At 40.3% G+C, this 15,751-nt stretch overlaps 1 protein-coding gene across 1 annotated transcript; it reads right to left on the reverse strand.

The window, feature by feature from the left end:
- Positions 1-2,371: 2,371 nt before the first annotated feature.
- Positions 2,372-14,591, reverse strand: LOC139451839 (uncharacterized). Its single transcript, XM_071233139.1, has 8 exons — positions 14,588-14,591; positions 13,635-13,889; positions 12,810-12,905; positions 11,417-11,549; positions 10,742-10,953; positions 9,514-9,762; positions 4,120-4,161; positions 2,372-3,372 (listed from the first exon to the last, which is right to left on the reverse strand). Exons 1-8 carry the CDS (start codon positions 14,589-14,591, stop codon positions 2,372-2,374), a joined length of 1,992 nt encoding a protein of 663 aa, XP_071089240.1.
- Between the last annotated feature and the right edge of the window lie 1,160 nt (positions 14,592-15,751).

Here is a 15,751-nt window from a genome sequence, read left to right on the forward strand (position 1 = left end):
ATTTAAATACATTTTATCTAATGCTGGTATTCGTCGATATGTTGCTGTACTTCGGAAGGAGAGGTAGGGAAAACCTCGCGGGACTGAAGGTTTCTGATACAGTTATCACCTCGGATGAACGCACAAAAATCAAAAAGTTAGTATCAAAACGACCTTATCAAGTTGAAAGAGACCCTCTTATTGTTATTATGTTCCTAGAAAAAACGATACATCCCTAGGTAAGATACAGACTTAGTTGACTGATTGGACGTCGATGTATATGTTTTCGCCAATTTGGGTCAATGGACGTTACGCTATTATCCCTTTGGATGAGTTTGAGGAAAACCTTATGGTTACTTGGCAACGGCCTCTTCCGGCCACTATCTTTGATATTATCCTTGCTGAAGTAAAACTGATGTCTGATACTGGAAGTGTTTTGGTTGTTGTGCCTTTCCTAACTGGCTCTGAACTTAACAAGATAGTGTGACATAGATAACACTATTGTACTCGCATGGAGTTCAAATCTTCGTTTATGTCCTATTGTTTTATATTTAACACACAACCCTATATGTTTAAATATGTGCGCCGCTTGAACCAGGATTGTGTGGAGCTTTTTCAACAGCCAAACGCCAAGGCCGAGCATGGGGTGTACTAAAACGCCGTTGCTCTTAGGCATAATCGACTGGAACCATGACGGTAAACTCTCGGTATGAAGGCTGGTCTCTCTATCAAGTACACAAACCACTCCCTGTGTGCAACCACAGTACACGTTCTTGACAATGCAATGGTCCCATCTCGACACACCATCAAGCCTGAAAACATACACAGGTTTTACTGATGAAGAAGCTAAATAGAGAATGTCCGCTACAATCAGCGACAAGACATGCCCTGATGTCCTGCGACATCCTAATGTAGAACAGCCTGTATTTGGAGATGATGTACTTACTGACTGTGGATAAAATCTTTGATGACATTCTCCAGTGTGTGCCAATTCCAGAGGCAGCTATCGTTAAAGATGAACAACTGTCAGGTGATCATTAACTACAATTTCTACCAGCAGTATAATAATGTCCATCTGTAGCGGCTACTAGCCTACCATGTTGTTGGCTGTTGACTTCAATAATAAACATGCTGAACATGTACGAGAGACAAGTTACATGATGATCTATATGTCAGTACTTGCACACTATATAATGTCAATGCAAACACATTGCCTTTATAACGCACGTAGTGTACATTTGTAAGTTATATAATATTGTATATGTATGTCTTTATATCGCACTAGCAGAGAGCACATTTTTAAGCAATAAAACTTTATACACTTGTTTTGATATCACATTAGCGTAGTGAACATTTGTAAGCTATAAAACGTTATGTACAGGTTTCATATCAAACTAACTTAGTGCACATTTGTAAGCTATAACACGTTTTATAGATGTTTTGATATCACAGTGTAGTGAACATTTGAAAGCAATAAAATGTTATATACATGTTTTGGTCTAACAATGTAAAAATACAAGTATTATTTAAAAAGAATTTAGACACTATATTCACGTTACACTTGAAGGCAATAAATCCGTGATATGGACATTTTATATAACGTATTTTAAAACACGTTATACGTGTAAGCTAGTTATAAACATGTTTCTACAAAATTCTTCTGCACACATTACATGTATTAATATATGAAAAATGTTACATCAATAATTTGATATCATACTTTGGAACTCTTTTTAATGTTTCATTAATGATATATTTTTATATCACATGATAGTGGTTGGTACGTCCCATAACAGTAAAGAGAAACTTCAATAAAAAGTATTAGTCAATAATGTAAGGCGTGCTCATGATGGAGAGCAAGCTTTGGGCTAAGTATCTCAGCACCAGGTGTCATAACATTTGTAAGAATAAATACGATATCGTTGGTGACATCCATTCTAGAAAACTTTTCTGTTTATATCTAAACATTATAGCATAGTGATACAATGTCACTGTGAAGCGCCTTATGTAATTAAGTCTCAGAGACCGACCATTTGAAATTCTGGGGGAAGGGCTAGGCTTTTATTAAAAAAAATATATTGTTCCCGATAATTCTTGAAAAAAATAATAATGCTTCAGACTATAAAAAAAAATTGCCTGCCACAAAATGACCTTGTTGACAGGTGTTTTCCTTTTAAAAATCAGGCTCATAGTATTGTAGCTGTAGCTGAAAATATATCTAGATACAAACTCCCTCCTCCCCCGAATATCAAATGACAGATCCCCAATGGACCCTATTAATTCATTCCAACGCTACGATGTTACATGTACAGGTGACACTCATCGGGTGTACATACACGAATAATACCATCAGAGCTGCTTAAATCAAATCAGACCATCCCTGGGTCTGTTTTCATTTCTTGCACAAATTAGCTATCAGCATTTGTATGTGTAATCTTAAGGTAGCCGAATCAGCGAGAACCAATAATATGCCCACAAAAGACATAAATGTTATGGCCACATAGCCAATGCTTTTAGAACTAGCTCGTTCATCCGGAGCACTCGTCCTTTTGCGAACCTGTTGTGCAAGCTGATCTTTCTCAATTAAGAGGTTTTCTTTGATCTCTTGGATAATCTTGTTTCTCTCTTTCTCCTCCACGTGTATATTGCACTTACATGGGCAGAGCTTCACTGTTGTCGCCGTAGTTGCCTGCTGAGGAGAAGTCGTAGGAGACGTTATAGTTGACAACGTCACGGCTTCAGAAGGTAGTAAAAGATAACCTGACGTGAGACTACTTTGTAAAGAGTTCTCAAGAGAAGGGTCTGTGAAGGGGAATATAGGATGAGAATTTACTGTTGAAGGTAAACCACCCAACATGTCTGTGGCTGGATAAGTGTTGTATGTTCCACTTGGACTTGATGTTTCCAGGAGTTCCTCATCAGTTGACATAGGATGTGACGTATGTGTTGCTGATAGAGATACGCCGACAGTTCCAATAAAGGACGATACGTCAAAACCAGGCGAGGGAGAGAAAATACCTGGACTGCTGGGAGTGTCTTGTGTTAGTGAAGAAGATTTTGCTGATATTGGCTCGTCTGTGACAAACGGAACCGTTGTTGCAACTGAAGATTCGTCTGTAAGAAAGACAGATTCAGTTGGTACAACCGAAGGTTCCTCTGTACCAAACAAAGATTCAGTTGGTACAACCGAAGGTTCCTCTGTACCAAACACAGATTCTGTTACCTCAAGCGAACTTTCCACTGTACCAAATACTGAGACAGCGGTAGTGTCCTCTATTACGGACTGTTCAAAAACTGACTGTGATAACACATAACTGGTTGATACCGCAGGGGCTGTCGACGTACTCTCCACAGACATACTGGAAGTGCTCTGCAGATCCGATATATTCAAACCTATAGGATAAGAATGAATGAATCAAGATAATGAAGATGAGTGAGTATGGTGTCATGTTAATAATCTATCAATATCATAGTGAGTGAGTATGGTTTTACGCCGCTTTTAGCAATATTCCAGCAATATCACAGAAATGGGCTTCACACGTTGTACCCATGTCGGGAATCGAACCCGGGTCTTCGGCGTGAAGAGCGAACGCTTTAACCACTAGCCTACCCGACCGCCCCTATCAATAAAGGGGAACACAAGAAGGTTGGGAATCGAAGCCGGGCTTTCAGTGTGACGAACGGAGGCTTGAACCACTGCGCCCATGGAAAGTACCATATATGAATAATTGAATTCCTGTCCTGTTTTCTATTGACAAAAGGGCGGCCGGGTGCCCTAGCGGTTAAAGCGTTCGCTCGTCACGCCGAAGATCCGGGTTCAATTCCCGACATGGGGACAATGTGTGAAGCCCATTTCTGGTGTCCCCCGCCATGATATTGCTGGAATATTGCTAAAAGCGGCGTAAAACTATACTCCCTCCCCTATTATTGACAATAGCGTATTGTCCCTATATTATACATCGATGAAACTGTCATTGATATTGCTTAATTCAGTGTTAAATATCTAATTGTCTCCAAATGTCAAGGGGGAACTGCATTACTGAAACTGTAACAAACTTTAATACTATATTGGAAAAATGGTATTGTGACAAATACATTATGTAGATAAGGATATATTGCCGAATGACGATTTGATCTCACCTTGAATTGGTTGGACATGAGTGGCTTCTCCAAAGTATATACCTGAAACGTATAGGGTATATGTTCAACTAAACATGGCCAAACGTTACCGCTATTAAGGGATTCGAATCTGGTTATTTATACTGATGGACATGAAGAAACAGATTTAATGGGAGGCTCTTGTCTGACAGGAAATATTGTTGGTAACGTATTTTTGAATTATGGGTCATTAAAAGACCTACCCGATGTCATTTTAAGTTTATGTGTACCTAAAGATGATAAACCAAAACAATCCCTATGAACTTGGCGTCCATTATCATTATTATCGGTTTTCTATACGGTTGTCTCCACAGCTATATTGCATGGATTGAAATTTGCTTTGGATTTTCTCTGATTTTCTTTAGTCTACATTTGCACTCTGCCCTAAGTTTCTTCTTGATATGGGCATTCTTGAGTTTGTCCCTAATCTGCATCCCTAAGTACGTATAGGCCTGACCTTCCACAAGATGGCCAATAACTCCTCCTCCAAGTAAACTGACTGATCCTCCCTCCTCTACCTTGCCACGTTTCAAATGAAGAATGTTGCATTTGTCCAAAGGATATGCCGATATCATTAGAAAAGGACCCGACAAGCAGGTTGGGTTTTTTTTTACTGTAGATCCTCCATTGGCAATAAGTTGAAGATCAACCATGTAAAGGAGGTGAATAAAGGGTGTTGGGGATCTGTGCTGAGGAGGCCCCGGGTGATAACCTTCCTCTTTGCTGAGCAAAAAGCTTAAAAGATTTAGTGACAAACAGAAAAGCAAAGGGCTAAAAGAATCGCCCTGAAATATTCCTCTTCTGATAGAAATGGGTTCCGAAGTCACCACCTGCCCCTGCGAATACATCTCAAGTTGAGTTGACCAGCAATTCATTAAAGACTTGAGTAAAACAAGTAGCCGCTCGGGGAAGCCAATACATTCCGTTGTGACCTCAAAACAGTCTGCAGTCTTTCCAACACATTGAGAGGTTACAGTGGTAAGTTTGAACAAGTAGTTGATCCTTACAACCCCAACATCCCCTTCTGGCTCCTTTCTGCTCCATGTAAATAATGTCATTAGATGAGCGGTATGATGACACAATCTCTGTAAGACATCCTGTAAATACTTTGTATTTTGTATTCAGATAAGTATTGTTCGACTCTTGCACAACAAAGGCGTAACATCCACTGTATCCACAAGAGAATTAAAACAGTGAAGTAATGGTGTTTTTGACACAAGGAAACGGTTTCGAATTCCACCAGGTCCTGGCACCGTATTAGATTTGGCCATTTTAATTTTTAATGTCACGCTTGCATCCCAGGTACCAGGTTGTCCGACTCCCTATTGCTCTCGGTACATCATAATAATGATGCTAAAATAATAAATAAAGCGACAAAACCCTTTCCATTTCCAATAGAAATCTCTACTTACAGCAGAGTCGATTGTACGATTCCGACTATATCATGAGCCTGTGTTTATGAATCACTAAGAAATAGTGATGGTACCAGGTGTTCGCGAAATGGTGAGCGTATCCTGCCCCAACTGTGGCATCCGTCACAAACACATGCAGAGGCAAGTCAATTGTTCACCCGAAAAAATATGGGAACATTAGTACAAGGCAAAATAGGGAATTGCATCGGACATCATTTTTGGCACTGATGCATCAAATTTGGAAATGTCTTCCACTTGTCTGCCATAAAACTTTCTGAAACCTTTACTGAGGTCTTGAATGTTGTAACCTTGATCAAGCAACTTTTGAGCAAAGAGTTGTATGACGCGCTTTGAAATCTTGGTAGAAATGGAATGGAAAGTTGATTTTCGGAAAGTTTAAGTCATCTCTCTTGTCATATAGTCTTGTGGAGAGTGTTTTGTCACTCTTTATGCATAAATACCCCTATAATGAATGGCCAATGTGTATGAGATCAATAACCTGAAGCATAAGCCATATATATTATTTCCAGAGTATACAATAAGTTTTATGAAGATTTACTGATGTCTTGGTGGGATTTAATAGAAATATTTGTATTCCTGCCGTTGGTATGTGTTTGCAAAATGTCTGGTTAAATGATAAAAACCACTAGGGGAAACGGTTGTCTACCAATAATGGTCTACAAAGGGCAACTGATTTATCAATGATTCATAAAAGGGACACATTCTCCCATATGTACAATTCACGGAGAAATACAACATTGAAATTAAATATCTTACCTTCCTTTAATTTTAATCTATTTCATTTGTTAACAACCTGAAAAGGTTCTCCATATTTCTATAAAATATTTATGGACAAGCAAAATACCGGGAATCAACACTTTCTAAAATGGGAATGCCTGCTTAGAAGTGAAATCTAAGAAGCAGATCGTAAACACAACTATCTTATACTGTTCAGGTGTACAAAGTCATGTACATTTCAATGGTTTCAATATCAAATATTACATCATATTCTACCTTTATAAAGTGGAATACACCGTTTTGGTGAGTGTCTAAAGGTATCCAATATGGAAAACTGGCTCAATAAAGGAAAAACAAACAACGTGCGTAGGAGTACAACTTTGGTAAAATGTAAACATGGAGCCGCATCACTTCCTGCATGCATAACTGACACTATCGCGAACTAAATATGGAGACCGCTGAATTATTTGGGAAATCAAACCCAATGTCAAATGGTTGTCATAACATAGTCGACTTTCATTTCCTTTTGTGTTATTTACTTATCTTATATTAAAAGAAATAATTGATTTGCCGGCGATAGCACAAAGCTCGGCAAGCTGCTTCTGACATTGTGTTCACAGAACGCGATACTTTAAAATATGATAAAAACAAGGAGGAACAGGTTTGTAGTGTAACCAGCAAATTCAAGGAAAAGTCTTTTTAGTTTAAGTTTTTATCACATAATGAATTTCATCGTTGTGGGAGAGCGGAAGGTCTGCGGTTCGATCCCCGTCCGCGTTATACCAAAAGACGTTAAAAGATCATACTTGTTGTTACCCTGCCTGGGGCTCGGTATTAAAGGGATATAACAAGGACCGGTCATCAGGGAGTCGGTACACTGCGTCTGGGTGGGATATCCATGTTAAACATCGGTAGCATTATTAAACCGTTCACCTCACTCCATCGCTGTTGATCCGCAGAGCTCGATGCGACTTTTGAAGTCATAATACTTTTTGCGATTACGAAGTTGAGTTTAATAGGATTTCACGCATTCTTGACCGTATTATTCAAGTGAAATTACAACCACATCAGCATAATAAATTTAGCCGCCTACTTTTACAAATATGTTAGAGTGTCAAGGGGAAGCAGTATATCCGAAATCATAGTTAAATATCTACGCATTTACTTATGTATGCCACCTAAAGTATATAAAGTACAGTAGATCATAATTAGTGTTAATGATTTCAATTGTTTCCAAGTTGCGCCACCTCCAATTTACGAGCCTTATAAAAGTATTGGCTGAGTTTTGCAATCAAAGATTTTAAAGGCCGCCTGCATAGACATATCGGAAAAAACGCATCTCAAATTGCTTTACCACAGTGAGGGCCTTTTCTGCCTTCTTTGCCAAAGTAAAAGATGCTTTTGAAAACTTATTTGAAAACTAGAAGAGATTAGGCCTAAATATCTATAATATACTACACAACAAAAGTTCCTGTGACAACAATATTTTAGTGTATTTTTCAAACAAGTAAAGTTTGGTTTTCAGTGGTGTTGTACATGTATGGAATCAAGTCACAAAATCGCAACTGCAACAGAAAAGCATGCATTCCATGCAAAAGTTCACTTTTATGCAAGCCCCATGCATTTCACTACCCAAGAATGGGTATAAAAACATTAAGCGTTAACGGGATTCCATGTGCATTGGTTAGCATCGTGCTGACAACAACCACTCAGAAAAACAACAAAATTACGCAATTATTCAACATTACGAAATGCCACGCCTGTCCGAAAATAAGCGTCTGCGAGCGATTTGTATGCTTGAGGCAGGATCGAGTCAACGAGATGTTGCAAGACAATTTAACGTCCACACAAACACCATTTGGTGTTAATGGCAACGTTGGCAACAGACGAATGCAGTCAGAGACCATCCTCGGAGTGGCAGGCCACGCGTAACCAATAATCGACAAGACAACTGGATTCGAACAACACACCTACGAAATCGATTCCAGCTAGCAACAGTGACTACAAGAAGCACCCCTGGCCTTCGACGAATATCTTCACAAACCGTACGTCGTCGCCTCAGATGTGCAGGAATTGTCGCCAGAAGACTCACCAGACGTCCCATTTTGACAGGAAACCACCGTCAAGCACGTCTAGCACATCTACAGTGGTGCAGACAGCGTCTACGCTGGACGGCCATGACGTGGGGACAAGTTCTACTCACTGATGAGTCTCGTTTTCACCTCAGCCACAGCGATGGACGGATTCGAGTGTACCGACGTCGAGGTGAACGTTACGTCAATCATTGTGTCATGGGAGAAGATCGGTTCGAGGGCGGCATCGTTATGGTATGGGGTGGAATTACAGCAAGAAAGAGGACCCGTTTGATAGTGGTAGGGGGAAATCTCAATGGACAGCGCTACCGCGACGAGATCATCGGCCCTGTTGTTCTACCGTTTTTGCGTCGTCGTGGCCTAGGCATGACCTTTTTAACATGACAACGTCCGGCCTCATATTGCTCAACTTGTTCAGGATCTCTTCAACAAAACAACGTGAATGTCACCCTCTAGCCGGCTCGCTCCCCTGATCTCTCACCAATCGAACACATGTGGGATGAGATGGATCGGCACCTTCGACGTCAACCACGTGTTCCACAGACACTCCAGGAACTTGAAACATGCTCCAGCAGATATGGACAGATAACCCACAGGACTTTGTGCGACGCCTGGTCCATTCCATGAGACGAAGATGAGTTGCTTGCATCGCAACCAGAGGTGGACCCACACTCTATTGATTTGTAAATTCAGTATGGCAAATTAAACCATTTGAACACTTACAGGAGTCTTTTATCTGTTGCAAACCGAAATTGTTTCAGGAAATAGTTACCGGGGGCTAAGTCTGGGCTGTAGGATGGGTAATTTTACTGTACAGCCCAGACTTGTTTTGTTCGATATTCTTGAAGATTAAACATTTGCGCTGTAGAGATCTTCAAACAACAGAAACATAACAGAAAAGAGTAACAAATCCAAACATCTTAACTTTAGCATTATGACCACTGATGTCAGTAATCTCAGATAATGATATGTCAATAGTTCAGTTTGCAATTAAGTTATTTAAAACACAAGTAAATATTTATCTTGAAGTTTCAATGGCGCGGATAGCTCAGTGCGTGATAAACTTCTGAATTAAATGGTACCAACATCTTTTCAATGATAAAATGTAGTTCCCAAACACCAGCGAGACTCACCAAAGTCACATGACCATCGGTACAGCTTCCACAAGTATTGTCCAGTTTTGTAGTTACTTGGGTCATACAGATGTTGTGGATCTGGACTTTGGTGTAGATAGCACTTCTTAATCAGTCCCATATAATGAGAGTAACCTACGCAGTCACTGAGGGCTTGGCATTCGCCTTCACATTCCGCCTGATCTAAGCTACCCTTATTGGTGTAAGTCACGCCTTTAGCCCTGTTCAGTATAAGGTAGGCACACTTGACTGGAATGAGAAAATATAAAACGCCCACGTCAGAAAATAATCAGTTCCGTTTATCTGCCGAAAAAGATTCGTTATACAATATATGAATGTCTTCTTTGAGAGGCATTTAGAAGTTGGAGTACTAAGTAAGGAAAAGAATTTATGGATGAAGAACTTCTTTATTACAATTAAGAGCGACGTTTCGGTGTACCATCAACTCATCAAAGACCTCAATCAGCGATAATCGTGTTGTTTATATTACTGTCTTCATTCTTTGTTCTTCACTGACTTCACCGATGATTGTCGTTACTACCCTTGCGTGTACGTAACAGGCTTCTCCATTCCAGTATAACTGCATCTGATATCTACTCTACTGTATAAACATTGCATCCTACCTGTATATATACTTGTCAACCATACTCTGCATATCACTTGCTTGATAGCGGTGTTTGAACCTACACCGAAATGTCGCTCTTAATAGTAATAAAGAAGTTGTTCATCCATAAATTCTTGTCCTTACTTACTAAATATATGAATTTTTTCACTGATAATCAATGATGACACCAGGTGTTCGCGAAAAGTGTAATCATGTCCTCTCTACCGGTAGCACATACCACTCACAATTTCTAAGTGAGTGTTGGATGCCAAACGCCACACAGCAATTTTCCTGCCACATGACAGTAGCCTGTGAACCATCGAGTCTTGACCAGGCAATCCAGTGACACAATAGCGCATGTACTGATTTAGTTACTTAAAACGATGTGTTGGTTTTCAAAATATATCCGCTGTGTAGATATTCCGCACAAAGTGTTGCATTTCATAGTTAATTAGTGAAAGTATCATAAAAGTAAGTTTGATATATGTTAACAATAATGCATGCATGTTACAGTGCCTGTTGGCCTAGATAAAATTTGGGCTTCTGACACACAAAGAATCGCTTGTGCTAGGCGTATTTGTAATATCGGGGACTATCGTTGTTATACAATGGCTAGATACAGACCTTCCGGCTTCTGACACACAAAGGGTCGCTTGTGTTGGCAGTTGGCAGTGATCCAAGTGTTGTTACTGTTGTTAGGGACAGCTGCTACACACAGAGTCTCTGTGCCCACGCTTGGAAACCCGGGTTGGAAGTGATTCCAAGTCATTTCTGTATCGTCGACCCAAGTATACCCGCTCGCCGACGCTCCACTTAAACCCATCCAGAAGGATATGCTAGAGAACAATGTATCTTATAATTAACAAGTGTAGCAGTTGGCACAAACCAAATTAAACTTTGTTGCCCTGAAGGAGATTTTGTTTGGGGGCAAATTTCTTATAGAATTAAATAGTTGTTTCTTCTCCCGGTTCATATACTCATCATATAGTTACTGTTCTAAACCGTCATGAACAATTCATTACTTGAGAACATACTGTTGGGGTTCCAAGATTTTTTCCCCCTACTCTTTGTGTATAATAGACTCTGCTTTTAGAAGAGATTTCTTATGATTATGGAAAGATTTTTGTCTCTATTATTCGACTAAACTATTGGCCTATTAAACATTAGGAGCTGTCTGATGCCTTGTTTTTGTGACTGTTTTAATACACCGACTAAACGCAATACATATATTTCGGACATATACATGTATTTGTTTATGACATGAATCATGAACAAAAGACTGCTGTTGGAGATACAGACCCATAAGATCCGAATAACTTGTGGAGCTTAAGGGCATCATCTGTTGTAGAGAGGACAACGAGCTGCTGACTGTTGCTGGTACAGATGGCCATTGCTTCAAACCACGTAACATTTGTAGAAAAGAAGGTATACACTGAAACGAAAGAGGTTTTGATAGATTTGCGTCATTGTTTTCGAAGGGAAGCGTTTCCATTTATTCTTGTAGTTTGTCCGAACGAAAGAAACGATTTGCGAATATTTTCTGTAATGGCTGACAATACATCAAATGGGGCAGGTAGGGATAATAATGGCATGATTGGCTTTTTGTATTTTGGCAAATCAATTAACCAAAACAATTGTGATTTTAATGTGAAGGTCACAGAGGGCAGATACATGAACGCCGCGCGATCGACACTGGTTGACATACTAGTTCGAAAAACTGTTTCCCAGAATCAGAGTAAATGACTTCTTCCACATTCCAGTTAGATAAAGTGTAGTCAAACCTGTTTCCCAGAATCAGAGTAAATGACTTCTTCCACATTCCAGTTAGATAAAGTGTAGTCAAACCTGTTTCGGGATGAGGGGTGTGGATGGATGGGTGTGAGATGGGATCTTACTTTTAAGACGAATTACGGACATCTCGTCATCAAAGAGAGAAAGCACATGTTGCCGAATCCAAAACATATTCTGCGCAGTGGATGATCTGGTGGTTATAGCTTTTTCTTGTCACGCAGAAGACCAGTGATCGACTCACTCACTCACTCACTCGATGCTCACCTCTCTCACTCACTCATCTGATACTAAGCCCCCTCATTCTCTAATCTGATACTTAACGCACTCATTCACTTGAGTCTAAACACCCTCCCTCAATCACTCACCTGATACTAACGACACCCCCACCCCCATCCCCAATTCACTCATCTGATACTAAACACTCTCTCACTTGAGTCTTAACACTCTCACTCACTCACTCAACTGATGCTAAACGCCCTCATTTACTCCCCTGGTGTGACCGGCTCTGTGGTCTAGTGGTAGAGCTTCCGCCCGGAGAGCGGAAGGTCCGGGGTTCGATCCCCGGCCGCGTCATACGAAAAGACGTTAAAAGATGGTACTTGTTGCTACCCTGTCTGGCGCTCGGCATTAAGGGGCTAAAACAAGGACTGTCGGCTCGGAGTCAGTATACCGTGTCTGAGTATTCATGTTAAACCGCGGCATGGTGTCTCAGTGAGCTAGCACCATAAATCGGCATCAGTCCGGACTAGTACAAGCAGCCACACACACACACACACACACACACACACACGTGCATGTACGTCGCTATATGAATGCAATAATCTTGGACGCGACGTTAAACCCAATCTCACCTCACCTCACCTCACCTCACCTCACCTCACCTCACCTCACCTCACCTCACCTGATGTACTCTCAGAGCCCACTGATCCAGGACATGGAGTGAAAGGTTTTGCCGAGATAAGGTCGAAAGTTGGAAAGTTGGTCCCATTGACCACATCTGTAAAACGTAACACACAGACATCAGCCGGGTTATAACGGTAATCTGTGAAAGCATCTCTTGGCCTGACAATCTCACTACTTTTGTTTATGTTTCCTGGCGCGTCATTATGAACACTGTGTGACATTGTGCCGATTTTGGTTCAGTTCGAAGAAAACAAAGGCACTTTGAAGCTCTTTGTCTTGTTGGATCACGCCAAAGACGTTCTTAAAGTAAAACAAGGAGCGCAGAGTGTCACCAGACCGTCGTGGCATGAAGGTCTTTATTGATTATTGAGTCCGATTAGCAACAACACCTGGACCCGTGAAGATCCGGGGTAGAATAGGTCTTCAGGAATCCATTCTTGACGTAAAAGACGGCTATGCTTGTCGTAAAAGACGACAAATTGGATCGGGTGGTCAGGCTCGTTGACTTGGTTGATGCATGTCATAGTATCCCAACTGCGTGCATCGATGCTCATGATGTCAATTACTGGATTGTCTGGTCCAGACTCCATTTTTTACAGACAGCCTTCATATAGCTGGAATATTGTTGAGTGCGGCGTTAAACAGCAAACAAACAACAACAGGAAAACAGACAAACCATTCATATTCCTGTTTAGGGCCTGTCATCCTGAAATATACTGAGTACACGTTTCACGCCTGTAAAATCTGCCTACTTTACATATAGTGTCTACCAATTAGATGAAAGTATTTTAAATTGACGATCGTGTGATGTTGTACAACTCACTTGCAAAACACTTCTTTTTATACAGCTGTTCGTCGTTAGAGTTGGCTACATTCGTCGCAATGTCAAAATGCGTCGAGTCTGAGGCGAAGTGTAGATCACACTTAGTTGGTGATGAGGTATAAGCCCAACACTCCTGGGTACCCTCCACAGCCGCGTCACACAGACCTTGGCACTCATTCACAGGCAGGGCACCTGCTTCGTAGGGGGAGCCGTCTACGCCACGACTGTCAGGGACCATCTCATAATTGCAGGTGCCTGGAAAAGGTAGAATTCTGGTCAAATGATATTGTGAGAGACTTGTGTTCAACGCCGCTTTTTAAGCGTTTCAGTTGTTGTGGAAAGAACAAAGAAGCAGGCGATTGGGTGAAACCCACCACCACATGTATGGACAAACTTAGGAATATTCTGGTATTTCGAACCCGTGTTCAATGAATCCTGGCCCCACGAAGGAGTGCAAGACATATTCCGGCATCCCCGAGATGGCTTATAACGTTTGTGTTGTAACAAGTGTTTTTAAAACGAAATTGATTAACAAATACAATGGGTCTTGAGGCATTTCATGTCATGAATATAAAAAGTCAACGCGAGGAAATAATCATCCTCGACTGAAGGCAAAATAGTGGTGAAAAAAAGATGTTGTCATCCTGTAGAAAACATGACAGCGAATACTTCCATGGCATCATTGATGTCTCACACAAAATCGACACACATGTGTATGTGTTACAATGCTCGTTTCACACTGAGGGTCACGGGTGGTCCAGTGGTCTAAGGCGCCGCAATTCGTTGTGCAAAATTGCGTCCCTTGGGCAAGCCAGAATCCTATGATCGTAGGTTCGAATTCCGGTTCGCCCTGATTATGTTTCTAGGTTTGTCAGCACCACACCCGTGCTCGTAGGTTTCACCAAAGCGGTATACTTATAAGACCGGCATAAACCATCACAAAAGAGAATGACCCATCTCGATAATAAACCGAAACATATTCCATTGGGTGTAGAAAGCAAAAGAGTGGTGAAATGTATAAGACTGGATCAATGACAGTCAGTGATGACGCAAGGTGTTCGCGATGAAGGGTTATTGAACTTTTAGCATTGTCCATTATTCTTACTGGAGTTGTTTTCATTATTCTTAGTGGGGTTGAAAATCGACTTTAGTTTCGAGTCCTCGAGGACCCACAGGTAGTGTTAATAATTACATAGGCATAACATTCTTGAGTATATTCGGCATTTTTTAATATTTGAATCATAAATATAAGAATGGTATTTTGGTCTGAAGCTTTTGAGAAGATAGGCGAAGAACAAGCGGAATTTAGACGTGGGTATTCCACTACGGATAACATATTTATTTTACAGGGCTAACATGGAAAATTGTATGCAATTATTGTGGACTTCTCTGAAGCATTCGATTCAATAGGTAGATGTAAATTATGGTTATATTTCTTTCTGAAAAGATAAGTAACCAAATGGGAATATTAATATGTAATATCTATCCAGATATAAAATCGTGTGTTGGAAATAATTATTGGTATATATTCAGATATTCTTAACTTTGAGACTGGAGTGCGATACGGTTTTGTGTTAAGCCATTTTCTCTACTCATTAGTAATAAACTTGCCTAACAGATAAAACGTAATTGAATGGGGGTATTCAAATACACCCAGAAACTATGAAAATATTTATGTTACTCTTTGCTGATGATATAGTTATGTTCTCAACTACTGTAGTAGACCTAAATACGGTTAATAAATCAATTAGAAGTAAGAGAAGAAGGACATATGGTATTCCAAAGGAAAAACATTAGAAAAAGTTACAATCTATAAATATTACAATGTTACATTACAAATAAGTTATCGTGAAAACAACATACTAATAATGTAGCGATTCAAAGGAAGAAGGCACTGTTCGGTCTGTTACATAAGTTACAAAATGTAAGTGACCTTTCATATGAGACATTCTTTAAATTGTTTGATAACATGATTTCCCAAATTCTGTTATTTGGCTCTGCAGTATGGGGCTATAGGAACCTCAATCGATTAAAGCTCTTCATATTAATGCCTGTAAAAGATTTCTAGGTACGAAACAAGGTACGTCCAATGTAATAGTGTAAGGAGAATGTGGGTG

This window comes from Haliotis cracherodii, unplaced genomic scaffold (genome assembly GCF_022045235.1).
Source record: "Haliotis cracherodii isolate W230 unplaced genomic scaffold, xgHalCrac1.p SCAF_9, whole genome shotgun sequence".
NCBI classification, from domain to species: domain Eukaryota; kingdom Metazoa; phylum Mollusca; class Gastropoda; order Lepetellida; family Haliotidae; genus Haliotis; species Haliotis cracherodii.

What these genes read in the sequence shown, in the direction of transcription:
- LOC139451839 (XM_071233139.1), bottom strand. An exon ending in AAGTTATTCGGATCTTATGG is followed by an intron (nt 10,954 to 11,416) that starts GTCTGTATCTCC and finishes ATTGTTCTCTAG; the next exon opens with CATATCCTTCTGGATGGGTT. An exon ending in CCGATGGTCATGTGACTTTG is followed by an intron (nt 4,162 to 9,513) that starts GTGAGTCTCGCT and finishes TATACGTTTCAG; the next exon opens with GTATATACTTTGGAGAAGCC.